The 13,258-nt window shown below is 50.4% G+C and overlaps 1 protein-coding gene across 9 annotated transcripts; it reads right to left on the bottom strand.

Moving 5' to 3' along the window:
• Window positions 1-51: 51 nt before the first annotated feature.
• Window positions 52-5,073, bottom strand: C1QTNF4 (C1q and TNF related 4). Of its 9 annotated transcripts, none has more exons than XM_056801769.1 (4): window positions 4,158-5,073; window positions 3,592-3,760; window positions 2,565-2,686; window positions 52-1,271 (listed from the first exon to the last, which is right to left on the bottom strand). In XM_056801769.1, the coding sequence occupies exon 4, from the start codon at window positions 1,264-1,266 to the stop codon at window positions 250-252; it is 1,017 nt and encodes a 338-aa protein (XP_056657747.1). In that variant the 5' UTR covers window positions 1,267-1,271; window positions 2,565-2,686; window positions 3,592-3,760; window positions 4,158-5,073; the 3' UTR covers window positions 52-249. The 9 variants fall into 9 exon arrangements, with proteins under 9 accessions (XP_056657747.1, XP_056657749.1, XP_056657750.1 ...); XM_056801771.1 differs by having other exon boundaries at window positions 52-1,590; window positions 4,158-5,062; XM_056801772.1 differs by having other exon boundaries at window positions 52-1,586; window positions 4,158-5,062.
• Window positions 5,074-13,258: the final 8,185 nt, after the last annotated feature.

Below are 13,258 nucleotides of genomic sequence, written 5' to 3'. Positions count from 1 at the left end.
GCCTCCCTCGGGTTCCCGCACAGCTAGAGTTCTGGCTCAGATCCTGGTGGCTGGAGTCACTCGGCACTGCTTTATTGGCCCAAGTCCAGACCCCGCCCCCACAGAATGCCCCCCTCCCCCCCTAGTGGCCGCGGGCAGCCCTTGTGCTCCCGGGGACACCGACATGCCAGTGGGGCCCTCAGGACACGCGGCATGCACCCCTCCCCCTCCCCCCCTGTCTGCTGCCCCCTCGGGGCCCCCCGGGGCTGATCAGGGCCCCAGCGCTCCGAACTGGCCGGGCGGGAGGTCCGGGTACACCAGGAAGCCGGTGAAGGTGATGTACTTGCCGTGGTTGCTGTAGGCGCCGTAGCCCTCGTGCTGGTGGCTGTGGAGCCACACGGTGTCCCCCGGCCTCAGGGCCAGCATGACGCTCTGGCTCTGCATCTCCCGCCGCCTCGAGGGGCTGTCGTCGTAGATCATGGCCTGGACCTCGTCCCGGTTCTTCATCAGCTTCACCGACAGCATCTTGTGCGGCATCTTGCCGATGGTGAAGGAGAAGTAGTAGGCGCCGGGCAGGCGGCAGCGGAAGATCCCGGAAGCCGCGTCGAAGTCCCCTCCGATGTTGACGAATTCCGTGTCGAAGGTCAGCGGCCGGTGCCGGACCGAAGGCGCCTCGTCGATCCCCACCAGGCTTTCGGAGCGGGCAGCCGAGAAGGCGGAGCGGGGGTCGGGCTCCGCCTCCGGCGCCAGGCCTGCGGGCTGCTGGGCGGGGAGGCCCCCGCGGCTATGGAAGTAGGAGGAGGTGTCGGGGTAGATGAGGTAGCCGCTGAAGGTGGTGCAGGGCCCCCCCGCCGAGCCGTAGAGCGCGTACTGGGGGTCCCCGTGCAGCCGCAGCCACACCGTGTCCCCGTAGTCCAGCTGCAGCATGGCGCTCTGGCTGGCCGCCTTGCGCTCGGGCCGCTGCTGCTCGTCAAAGGCCAGGGCCTGCACCTCGTTCCGGTTCCTCACCAGCATCACGGACAGGCTCTTCTGGGGGAACTTGGCCACGGTGAAGGAGAAGTAGTAGGCGCCCGGCACTCGGCAGCGGAACAGGCCCGTCCCGGGGTCGAAGTCGCCTCCGATGTTCACGTAGACCTTGTCGAAGGTCACCGCCATCTCCGTGGTTCCCTCCAGGCTGCTGGTCCGGGCCACGGAGAAGGCGGAGCGAAGCTCGGAACCTGAGCCCAGGGCCCAGCAGGCCACGGGGCCCAGCAGGCTCAGCAGCAGCCCGGTGCTCAGCGGCGACATGGTCCCTGCAAGGGAAGGGCAGAGGGAAGGGTCTGGTGGAAGCCGACCCAGCAGCTCGCCCATCCCGTCCTCCAGGAAGGCTTTGAGGGAAAGGCGGAAAGAAAGGAGGACCATCACCACCTTTGCTCTGGGCTAGCCATCGAGGGCTGCTGAGAAGGAAGGAGCCTCAGCTTGTCGTGGAAGGGAAAGAGCTTTAGAAGCAGCCTCTGGGGAACCTCAGCCTAGATGATCTCCCAAGTCCCCTCCAGGAGGATGTCAGGGCACCTCCTTGGCTCCATCGTCCTCAGGTCTCCATTTAAAAACCAGCTAGGGGCAGCTATCTATCTAAAAACAAACTTTATTTTAATAAATACATTTAAATCTTGAGTTTAAAACTAGCTAGGGAGACAGCAGGTCTTGGGTTCAAATTTGGCCTCAGACACGTCCTAATGTGTGACCCCCATTGCCTAGCGCGGACCACTCTTCTGCTTTAGAACCAATGTCCACTATTGAGTCTAAGACAGAAGGGAGGAGCTTATAAAGACCTTCGCTCTGAAGTCTGGATTTCCTACCTCCTTTAAAGGCAAGTCTGGAGACAAGGTCCCCTGGAAAGGATGAATCTCCGGAGTTACGTTTTAATGGAGGAGAACCACCTATTTATAAAATCAGCCCTGACTGTGAGGCAGAAAGCCAGAGTCCCAGAGAGCAGTCAGCGTGGTCCACTGATACCCAAGATCCTGGTCTTGGTCTTGGACTCGAGTTTGTCCTTTGTCCAGAGCAAAGCACTCTGGGTAATGGACCATGTCACCTGGGAGGAAACCTGCCGGGAACCCTTTGAGGGCAGGCACTGGGTGGAGGGTGGTCCAGATGGGTTCTAGGGCCCAGGGCGAGGCGCCAACTCTGGGCCAGCCTGAAATCGGGCCCTTCCCCCAGTTGGCAGTTCCTAGGTAGATGGTTCGGAAGAGCTTTCAGAAGCCCAACAGAAGTCAGGTCTGGGAGTAAACTCTGGTCTATGAGGAAAAGGGGATATGGACCAGGAAGGAGAGCCCTGAGCCCAGAGCAGGAGGTAAGATCGGACAAAGGCAGTTCACTGGCATTGTGGTCTACCGTCCTTATTTATTCTAGCCTCTGCTCTAATCCCAGCTTCTCCAGTTCCTGCCTCTCACCCTGAGTGGCTTTGAGAGTTCTCCTTCCATCCCTCCCTCCCTCCCCTTCAGCCTCACCCTCACAATCTTCTTGGACTGATGATTCCTCCCTTTCCACAGCCCCCCAGCTCCCTTCTTGGCTCACACCACTCCCCCCAGCCCCCTTTTCCTTACTCTGTTTCTCTCCACCGTCTAGCCCCAGTTGAAGAGGGATTTTGTCACTTGGAAATTCCAAGGAGGCTGGAGCTGGAGCAAGTCCCAGATGTCTATTCAGCCTCAGTTTCTCCTTTTGCACACTGAAGATAAAGAAGTGGAACCAATGTCTGATGTGAAGTAGCCAGTGTTGGAGCCCTGTGTGAAAACAAAGGAACAATCCCCCCCCCCCACACACACACACACATACACTCAACAGTTTCACCCTAAGGAACAGGGAAAGTGCTCAGCTCTACCCAGCCCCTCCCCTCTCTGCTGTTGTTAGAGGATTCAGAACCTTCAAGATCATCCTGCAGTCCAGCGCTTACTTTTATAAATGCAGAAGCTTAGAAGGGAGGGAATGTAAGCCCAACTAGTGGCACAGGCAGGGCCAGAACCCATCTTCTCACTTGATAACCAGAGTGCTCTCTCCTCTCTCTCTCTCTCTCTCTCTCTCTCTCTCTCTCTCTCTCTCTCTCTCTCTCTCTCTCTCTCTCTCTCTCTCTCTCTCTCTCTCTCTCTCTCTCTCTCTCTTTCTCTCTCTCTCTCTCTCTCTCCCTCCCCTTCTCTGTCTCTCTCCTTCTCTGTCTCTGTCTCTCTCCCTCTCCTCTGTCTGTCTCTGTGTGTGTGTCTTTCTCTCTGTAACACCTCTAAGATAGAAGGGTAAGGGCTAGGCAAACAAGGATGAGTGACTTGCCCAGGGTCACATAGCTAGGAAGTATCTAAGGCCAAATTCGAACTCAGTTCCTCCTGCCTCCAGGCCGGGTATCATCCTCTATCCACTGTGCCACCTAGATGCCCTCTACTCCATTCTCTTTTGGCAAACCCCCTGACACCAGTGGAAGGCTCTCCCAGGTCCCTGTTGTCATCTCTCCCAGACCCTGGCCCCCTTCCTGCTTTTTTCCCCCTTCAGGGGCAGACATCCAAAAAGCCTTCTCCTCTAACCCCTCTGCCCTGGGCAGCTCCCCCTCTCCCACGGATGGTGGCCCAGGGTGGCATGCCCTTCCACCTTTCCTCAGCCAGCACTTCCAGTCCAGGCTGGAGCTCCCAGATCCTGAGCCCAGTCCCTGGCAGGCCCAGTGGGCTCAGGGGAGAGAGAAGTGCCGCTAGGGCAGATGTGAGGCAGCCCTGGCCAGTGAGTTAAAAGGCTGTTCCCTTCAAGACTCGCCAGGTGGGGCCTGAAATAGAAGACAATAAAAGAGAGAAAACTGGGACAGGGAGAGAGCAGCCCCAGCTGAAACAGTCACAGACCCGAAGGAATGGAAGATGCAGCGAGCTGAGCCGGAGGGAGGGTGGGAGGGAGGCGGCCCCCCCCTCCATTCCCGGGCACTTAAGCCTGAGCTCAGGGGGGCCCCAGACCCTCTCCCCCAGGTCTTTGCTGGCCCCCTCCTCCCGGAATAGTGCCAGGCTCCCCGTTCCCTGGGTATCCCACCCTATGGGAATAAAATCCCCTGGGGCTGCCCCTGGGGAATAAAAGCCCCAGATGGACAGTCCGATGCCTCTCCCCCCACTCCCAAGACCGCGGACCCTCCCCAGAGCATCCCCCTCCTCTGCCCCCGCCCTCCCCCGGCTAACCTTTCAGCGCCAAAGCCCTCGTTCTCTCTGCGATCCCGGAAAGGGCGCCCCGGAGCCCCGAACCTTCGGAGAAGAGGCCCCCTGGGCCCGCAGGGTGCTCCCCGCGCCCTCTGGGAGCCCGCGATCCGGCGATCCGGCGATCCGGCGGCCGGGGCTGCGCACTGCTTTCCCTGCTGCTCCGAGGAGCGGGCGAGCGCTCGCTGCTGCCTGCTGCGGTGGTGGCTGCCCGAGGGGAGCCCGAGGGATGGCGGGGGAGGGAGGGACAATCGAGGCTGGGGGATGAGCAGAAGAGGAGGAGACGCGAGAACGAGGAGGGGAGGGTGCAGGTGGGCGAGGAAGAGCAATGGAGGAGGGAGGCTGGGAAGGAAGAAGGCAAGTACTGTGCGGGGGGCGAGGGGCGTTGCAAATAGCTGCCGCTTCGTGAACGCTTATTGAATGATAAACCGGCACATGCTGTGTGACCTTGGGCAAATCACTCGCCCTCTCTGGCCCGGGACTCGTCTCCTGGGCTGCAGGGCTTGGACTGGCTGCGGGACCCCCTGCAGGGTTACCATTGCATGATCTACAATTGTCTCTGGTCACTCTCATGCACAAAGTGGGCTGGAAGGGGTCGCAGGCTGGCCATTCGGGGAGGACGGAGAGGTGGGGCCGACAGAAGAGTCCCCGGGACAGACGGATCCTTCTAAAGGGATGGAGCCTGTGCAGGAACAAATGGACAGGAATCGGAGGGAGCCTGGGGCTGCAAACAAAGGCGGAGAGCATTCTGGGCCCCCAGGGCTCCCCACATCCTGCCCAGTGTCCAAGGCTGGGAGCAGCCAGGCAGCGGTGAGCGGAGGATCCCTGGGGAAGGCCCCCGAGCTTGGGGGCCAAGGGAGACAAGGTTCCCGGTTTGGCCTCGGCTTCTCCTTTCTTCCCCACCTCACTGGGTGGGGCATCGAGGTCCCCCCTCCAAGGGCAGCTCTGCTCACCTCAGGAACTCCCCCAAGTCCTCTCAGAGGATGCTGGCTGGCTGGAAGGGCCCTGATGGTGTCTCTGAGGACCAGACATCTAAGCCCACTCGGGGCACAAGCTGAGGGGTTTCTCCCGCCGACTAGCTTTTTTTTTTTTTAAATAATATTTTATTTGATCATTTCCAAGCATTATTCATTAAAGACAAAGATCATTTTCTTTTCCTTCCCCCCCACCCCCCCATAGCCGACATGTGATTCCACTGGGTGTCACATGTGGTTTTGATTCGAACCCATTGCTTTGTTGATAGTATTTGCATTAGAGTGTTCGTTTAGAGTCTCTCCTCCGTCATGTCCCCTCAACCGCTGTAGTCAGGTAGTTGCTTTTCCTCTGTGTTTCCACTCCCACAGTTTATCCTCTGCTTATGCATAGTGTTTTTTCTCCTAGATCCCTGCAGATTGTTCCAGGCCATTACTGCCTACTAGCTTTTTACCAAGTCACAGAAGGGCTGCAATCTGCACTGGGGAAGAGAGTCCCCAAATGGGCCACAACTCTGCCTGGAAGTATCGAAATGGGAAGGTAATGAAGGTCTGGCAGCCGGGGAGATCAGTGAGACAGAGAAGGAGCCGGCCTAGGGCAGTTCTAGCTTGGAAAAGAGGTCCACTGAAGGCACCGTTGTTGTTCCATCATTTCTGCGGGACTCCATTTCTTGGCAAAGATAGTGGAGGGCTTTGCCATTTCCTATTCCAGCTCATTTTACAAAGGAGAAAACTGAGGCAGAAGGGACGGGACTTTCCCAGAGTCACACAGCTAGTGTCTTCCTGACTCTAGGCCTAGGGCTCTACCCATTGAGCCACCTAGCTGCTTTAGGCTCTAGATCTGAGCCAAGAAGCTCTTTGGGGGATGAGGGTCTGAGAGAACAGGAAAATGAAGTCTGACAAAGTTGATATGATTAGTGCCCAGAACATGTCCATCCTCCCAGTGACCCTGGGTAGAAGTATCATCCTCTGCATGGGACTCACTCATGCCTCAGCACCAATCTGGTGTCAGCACTTGCCATTTCTATCTTCACAATATCTTCCCTTTTCTCTTCCCAGCAGCCCTCAGCACCTCATGCCCAGACCTTTGCAAAAGCCTTCTGGGTCTCTCCCTCAAGTCTCTCCCCACTCCAATCCATCTTCCATTTTGCTCTTGAAGAGATTTTTCTAAAGCCCAGAACTGATCAAGAACCCTCTCACTCAATCAACTTCAGTAGCTCCCCATTACCTCTGAGATCAAATATAAAATGCTTGGCATTGAAAGCCCATTGCCATCCGTTTGCAGTTTTCTTAAACTGGACTGCCCCTATGATCTAGCTACACTGGTCTCCCTGCTCCATCTCCTTCCTGACTTTTCACTGCCAGTCTTGGATGTCTGGGATACTCTTTCTCCTTCCCTCCACCTCCCAGCTTCACTACTTATAAAACAGCTCCAATCCCACTCCCTGCAGTCTTTCCCTTTCTCCACACTTGCCCAGGTCCTCCCTCTGACACTCTCTCATTTAAGAGAGAGATAAGAGAGGAGAGAGAGAGGAGAGACAAAGACAGAGACAAAGAGAGACAGACAGAGAGAGAGAGAAAGGGGATATGGCTCAAGGCAAGGTAGAATTAGGGAATAAAATCTCATGATAAATGAGATGGAAGGAAGGCGAGAGGGTAAGTAGAAGAGGGAGAAAAGGGCAGCTAGGTAGCACAGTGGATAGAGCACCAAGACTTGGAGTCAAGAGGATCTGGGTTCAAATGTGGCCTCACACTGTGTGAGAATGCCTTTTTTCTTTTCTTTCTTTTTTTTTTTAAACTCTTACTTTCAGATCCATTCCAAAGCAGAAGAACAGAAAGGACTAGGCAACTAGAGTTAAGTGACTTGTCCATGATCATGCAGCTAGGACATATCTGAAGCCAAATTTGATCCCAGGACCTCCCATCTCCAAGTGTGACTCTACTTACTCGCCCCTTTTAGTACTGATTCCAAGACAGAAGGGAAGGGTTAAAAAAGAAAAAGGGAGAGAGAGAGAGAGAGAGACAGCCTTGGGTCCAGACAGCTGCCCTCTAGATGCTGAATCCCAGAAAGTTACACTCAGTTTCTCCTGGAAGGAGCCTTGGAAGTCATTTATCCCAATGTCTCACTTGCTCCCTGCAGGAGTCCTCTCTCTGGAATACCTGAAAGGAGGGGAAGGCCCCTCAGGCTCTGCCCGGGCACTTCCTTTGATGGGAGCTGAAGGAGATGAGTGACCAAGACAAGGCGGGGAGGGTCAGCGCTTGGTGGAAGGCTGGAGTCACTCCAGACAGTATAATTGAATCCCAGCAGGAGCCTGCCTTGGGGTTCGAAGCCATGTGGTCATTTCTCTTCTCCACAACAATGACTTTCTCCAAGGGGAGGAAACCAGGACAGAAAGGGATGGTCAAGGGCAAGAGAGGACTTCTAGTGATGGAGTATATTGAAAACTCAGGGAGGTGAAGGTGCCAGGTCAGGGGAGGATAGCTGAAAGGCCAAAGAAGGGGGCAGTTAAATAGTACAGGGGCTAGAGTGCCAGGCCTGGAGTTGGGAGGTCCTGGGTTCCAATCTGACCCCTACTTCCCAGCTGTATGACCTTGGGCAAATCATTTAACCCCATTTGCCTAGACCCTGCCCTTTTGTCTAAGAGTTGTTACTAAGATAGAAAGTAAGAGTTTAAATTAACAACAGCAAGATGAAGGAGAGTTGGGTCTATGTGTGTGCTTAGAGTGTGACAAAGCCAGAAGTCATGGTGAGGAAGTAGTTTTGAGGAGGGGTGAGACACTTAGGAGGCTTGTCAGAAAAAATCTTATCTTCTCCTATAAACCCTGGAGCCTGACTGAACAGCCAAAATGAAACTAACTGGTCTGGCTGACTGATCAGGATCTAGATGAAGGAGTCTTGTTAAGCCCTCAAAAAGAATAAAAAATGAAAGATTCAGGGGAAGCTGGGTGGCTCAGTGGATGGAGAGTCAGGCCCAGAGATGGCACGTCCTGGGTTCAAATCTGCCCTCAGACACTTCCTATCTGTGTGACCCTGGACAAGTCACTTAACCCCCATTGACTAGCCTCTACTGCTCTTCTGCTTTGGAACCAATATACAGTATTGGTTCTAAGACAGAAGGTGAAGGTTTTAAAAAATAAAAAAATAAGTAAATAAAAGGCATCCATCCAACCTCTTCAATCTACTTGCTTGGTCCACGTCCTGGCCTCCTAATTGTTCTCTCCGCCCTTAAGTGACAAATTCAGGGCTCATTCTGGGGATGCTGTTAACCTCTCTAGATGAGCATCCTCTGCCTCCATCCCCAAGCAGGAATCTTACAGTAGAGCTAGGAAATCAGGAAACGAGTTACCAGCCCCGTGTAGTAGTGTACGCTATTGATCAGGCCTTCATGGTGGGCCACAATGAGGTAGAGAAGAATTTGTGGAGATGGGTAGGAGAGTGAGCTATGGTTAATTAGGGTAGAAAGCATCTGGGTAAATAACCTAGGCCAGTGATGGTGAACCCTGTGCCGTGCCCCTCCCCCTTACCCCACATGGGGAGAGAGGAAGAACTCCCACTGGGCTGCTGGGCAGAGGGCGGGGGAAGTGAAGAGGAATGTCATCAGCCAATGTAGAGAGGGGAAGGGAGTGGGCTGAGCACTCTGCTCCCCTGCAGCTCTGCCATCTGTGAGCCACCCACCTTACCCCCTGTACACTCCCATTGGCTTCTGGGCAGAGGGGTGAGGGATGGCAGGAGCATGTGGCGAGGAGGAGGGGAGCAGCTCTGCCCAAAGCCCTCTGCCTTTCTAGTAACAAACTCTGAGGGAGGGGCAGCTGTGCGTCCATGGAGAGTGCTCTGTATGCCATCTTTGGCACCTGTTCCATAGGTTCGCCATCACTGACCTAGGCAGTTAAGTGGTGTAGGAGGTAACAGCTAAAATTATATAAAACTTCCTATGTGCCTGATGCTGCACAAAGTACTTTCCAATGATCTGATTTGATCCTTATAACAACCTGTGGCCATTTTACAGATGAGGAAACTAAGATTAAAGAGAGGTTGTGACTTGTCCAAGGTCGCATCACTAAGTATATGGGGCTGATTTGAACTTTGGACTTCCTCACTCTAGGCATTGCACTCTATAACTAGAGTCTAAAGATGTGTAAATCTTGAAATCTCTCATACTTGTGAATGTTAAAAATTTCCCCATCGGGGAATCTTAATTGGAACAAATTCCCTACTGAGAAACATTCCCCATTTTGATGTGAGAACTCGCCAGGATCAGAAATGGGAGGACCTCTACTCCACCCATACTTAAGACTGCTTTAGGAGAGAGAACTCCTTGCTAAACAATGAAAGTACTTGGACCCATGTTTATAATAAGGCAAGGAGTTCTTTGAGCCAGGCCTGTTTTTAGAATTGATACAATGGGATGCTAGGTACCTAAAAGGGTCGGGCAAGTTTTCTCTTGATGAGATTAGTTGACTCAGCTATGTTTTCTCTCCTTCAGACTTACTGAGGAGATTGGTCGACTTAGCAGGAATTTAGATGGGCAGTCCTTTGGAAAGCGTCTACAGTGATTGGTAGATGTAGGGACTTAGGGGAGGTGACATGGGAGAAAAACCCCTATGTAAGAAAAAGCAGAATCTCTTGAGGATAGATCCTTTTGGAAGAATTCCTTTTGGAGGATCTCTGATGAGGACCACTTGGGAAGAATCTCTTGAGAGAGGCTCTGGAGAAGGGAAGCTCTTGGAGGACAATCTCTAAGGAGGTCTCACTGGAGCTCCTCTAAGGGGACTCTGTCCCTCTGGAGGCTCTGGAGAGAGGCCCTTTGGAACAATCTCTGGCTGGAAGGCTCTCTGGTGAAGTCATCTGAGATGGAGCTGGCCTGGTGTCACTAGAATCCTTGTTTAGGCAGACCTTGTGGTGAGTGTTGAAAGACTGACTGACTGATTTCTCTCTTAAGACTCAGGTCTAGGCCATATTGGCTTGAGGCCCTTCATACTTATTCCTTTCTTACTCTCTCTCTCTCTTTCTTTGATTACTCATTGTATTATTAATTAAAAGTCTCTATAAAACTCAGTTGACTTGGGTATTTGAATAATTGGGAATATTTCCCTGGCGACCACCTTATATTTGATTTAAAAACCAAGACACTGTAGTGAAACATTTTCTGCGATCAAATTTACTCACCCTCTCTTATATCTATCACAATTTATATCTTCCACCATTTTAACTCACTACAATTTAAGACCTCAACCATTTTAAATCTCACAGATGTGAGTTCAAATCCAACCCGTCTACTGTGTATGATCTGAGTTCAAATCTGACCTCTGATTCTAAATGTGTGATGCTGAGCAAGTTACTTAATCTCTATTTAACTTAGTTCTTCAACTGCAAAATGAGGATAATAATAGCACCTACTTCCTAAGGTTCTTGGGAGGATCAAAGAAAATATTATTTGTAAATCTCCTGAATCATGATAGGTACTATATAAATGTTAGCTATCATCATCATCATCATTATTCTCAATTGTAATTTTTAAATTACCATAATTTATGGTAGAACAAGTCATGGTAGACATAATATTTTTTTTTGTTCCTTCTTAGCTTTCCTCCTGAAGGAAAATAATTTTTAAATGTCAATGTCAAGAGGAAGGCTTACTTCATAGGAAAAAAAACCCATTGTTAACACTATAATTTCACCATCTGTTGGACTGCAGAGAAAATAATACAACAGAATAGAAATAATAGAAGGGGGAATCAAATCAAATAGAAAATAATAGAAAGGATGAAAGAGCCATTATTGTAGGCTACATGGCTGACCTAAAGTTTCCAAACACTTCCACAAGAAGCCAAAAAAAAATTGATGAATGAAATGGCCAAAGGGGAAGTTAAAAGTTTTAGAAACTTAGGACCTTTTGCGGAGGTAGCATGAATAATTCACAGGTATGGAGAGGAGGAGAAAGAAGAGAGGCAGGGAGAAAAAGAGAAGGGAGAGAGGAGACGGGGAGAGAGAAAGAAATGAGGGGAAGGAAGAGAAGGGAGGGAGAGAGAAAGAAATAATGAGAGATAGAGAGGGAGAGAGAAGGGGAGGGAGAGGAGAAGGATAGAAAAATTGAGAATGAGAGAATATAGAGGGAGAGAGAAAAGAAGGGGAAGGAGAGAAGAGAGGGAGGGAAAGATTATGGGAGTGAGAGACAGAAAGAATGAGTAAAAGAGTGGGGGAGAGAAAATGATAGAGGGACATATATATATAGAGAGAGAGAGGGAGGAAGAGAGAGAAAGAGAGAGAGAGAGAGAGAGAGAGAGAAAGAGAGAGAGAGAGAGAGAGAGAGAGAGAGAGAGAGAGAGAGAGAGAGAGAGAGAGAGAGAGAGAGAGAGAGAGAGAAGCTTGCTGTTTTTCTAGAATTACAGAATTTTGGAGTTAGAAGGGTCTTCTGATATTGTCTAGATGTTAGAAATCTTTATAGTGTTCCCAGGAAGTGGTCCACTATTTGAAGAATACCAATGATCTAAACTGCTTCTTTTCAACTTTTACCCATTGCACATAGTTCTAAAATTTGGTGCTAGCCTGCCATAGTACTTGAACCAAATTTTCTTTCCTCTCTGGAGTCTTCTCTTCTCTACTGGTCCTTCAATTCCTCCTGTGAAATGAACCTTTCACCCATTCTGGTTAGCCTTCTCTGGATATTCTCCAGCATTTCAATATCCTCTCCAAAACAATGGTCTAGAAATGCACCCAATATTCCAGATGAGGTCTTGTCAGAATAGTCATAATAGCTAATACATCACTGAACTTTAAGCAATTTACTTTAATTATTTGATTCTGACGACAAACAACCTTGGAAACCCAAGCTAAGAGAGTGACTGGCTTAAGTATTGCACAGCTGGTAAATGTTTGAGGCGGGTTTAGGACTCAAGTCTGCTTGACTCCAAGTCCAGTGAGAGATCAAGAGCTATGCCTTTCTTAATGTAGCCCAAGACTACACTGGCTTTGGGGGATGTCCTATCATGGCTAATTTATATCGTTTGCAGTCCACCAAAATCTTCAGATCTTTTTCTGAGAAAATGCTGTGTAACCGCACCTCTCCCATCGAGTTACTAAAGTTGACTTTGCAAGTAGGAGGCATCTTGGACCATATGCTGTTTCATCTTAATGAGTTCTGCCCAACATTTTGCCCTGTTCAGGGCCTTTGGGGATACTAATTAGCACCTCTTATCCTGAAATTTGGTTGTTCGCTTATTTTCGGTTGTGTCCGACTCTTTGTGACCCTGTTAGAGGTTTTCTTGGCAAAGATACTGGAGTGGCTCGCCATTTCCTTCTCCTAAAATTACCTTGCATTTATTTTGCATATACTTATATGCATACATATTTCCTCTAATAGAACAGAAGCTCCTTGAGGATAGGAAGGGCAGTTTGTCATCTTCCCACTGCCACCCCCCATCCCCTATATATCCTTAGTGCCTGGCACATGGCAGTTGTCAATGCTTATTGACTAAACTAGGATGTTCTTTCTCCCAGTTTTGTGTTATCTGGAAATTCACAGGTATATCCTCTTTGTCATAGAGTTTCTCATAAAAATGAAAACTGGCAAAGGCCAACTGTAGATCCCTTGGGCACTCCATCAACGATCGCCTTTAAACTGACATCAGACCACTAGTGACCATGCCAAATTCATCTAAATTCTACTGTTGCCTAGTTGGCATTTTTTCTATATTTTTCCCAGTGAGATCATGAGATTACTTTGTCAAATCTCAGTAAACCCCAAAGAGATAATAAGGAAAAAGACTTGTACAAGAATATTCATAGCTGCACTCTTTGTGGTGGCCAAAAATTGGAAAATGAGGGGATGCCCTTCAATTGGGGAATGACTGAACCAATTGTGGTATATGTTGGTGATGGAATACTATTGTGCTAAAAGGAATAATAAAGTGGGGAAGTGATGCAGAGCAAGAGAAGAACCAGGAAAACATTGTATACAGAGACAGTTACACTGTGGTACAATCGAACATAATGGACTTCTCCATTAGTGGCTGTGTAATGTCCCTGAACAATCTGCAGGGATCTAGGGGAAAAAACACTATCCACAAGCAGAGGATAAACTGTGGGAGTAAAAACACCGAGGAAAAGCAACTGCT

The sequence above is a fragment of the Monodelphis domestica genome, chromosome 6 (assembly GCF_027887165.1).
Source record: "Monodelphis domestica isolate mMonDom1 chromosome 6, mMonDom1.pri, whole genome shotgun sequence".
Classification (NCBI taxonomy): Eukaryota; Metazoa; Chordata; class Mammalia; order Didelphimorphia; family Didelphidae; genus Monodelphis; species Monodelphis domestica.
Note: the sequence above shows the minus strand (reverse complement) of the source record. Positions and strands in the feature narration are given on the sequence as shown.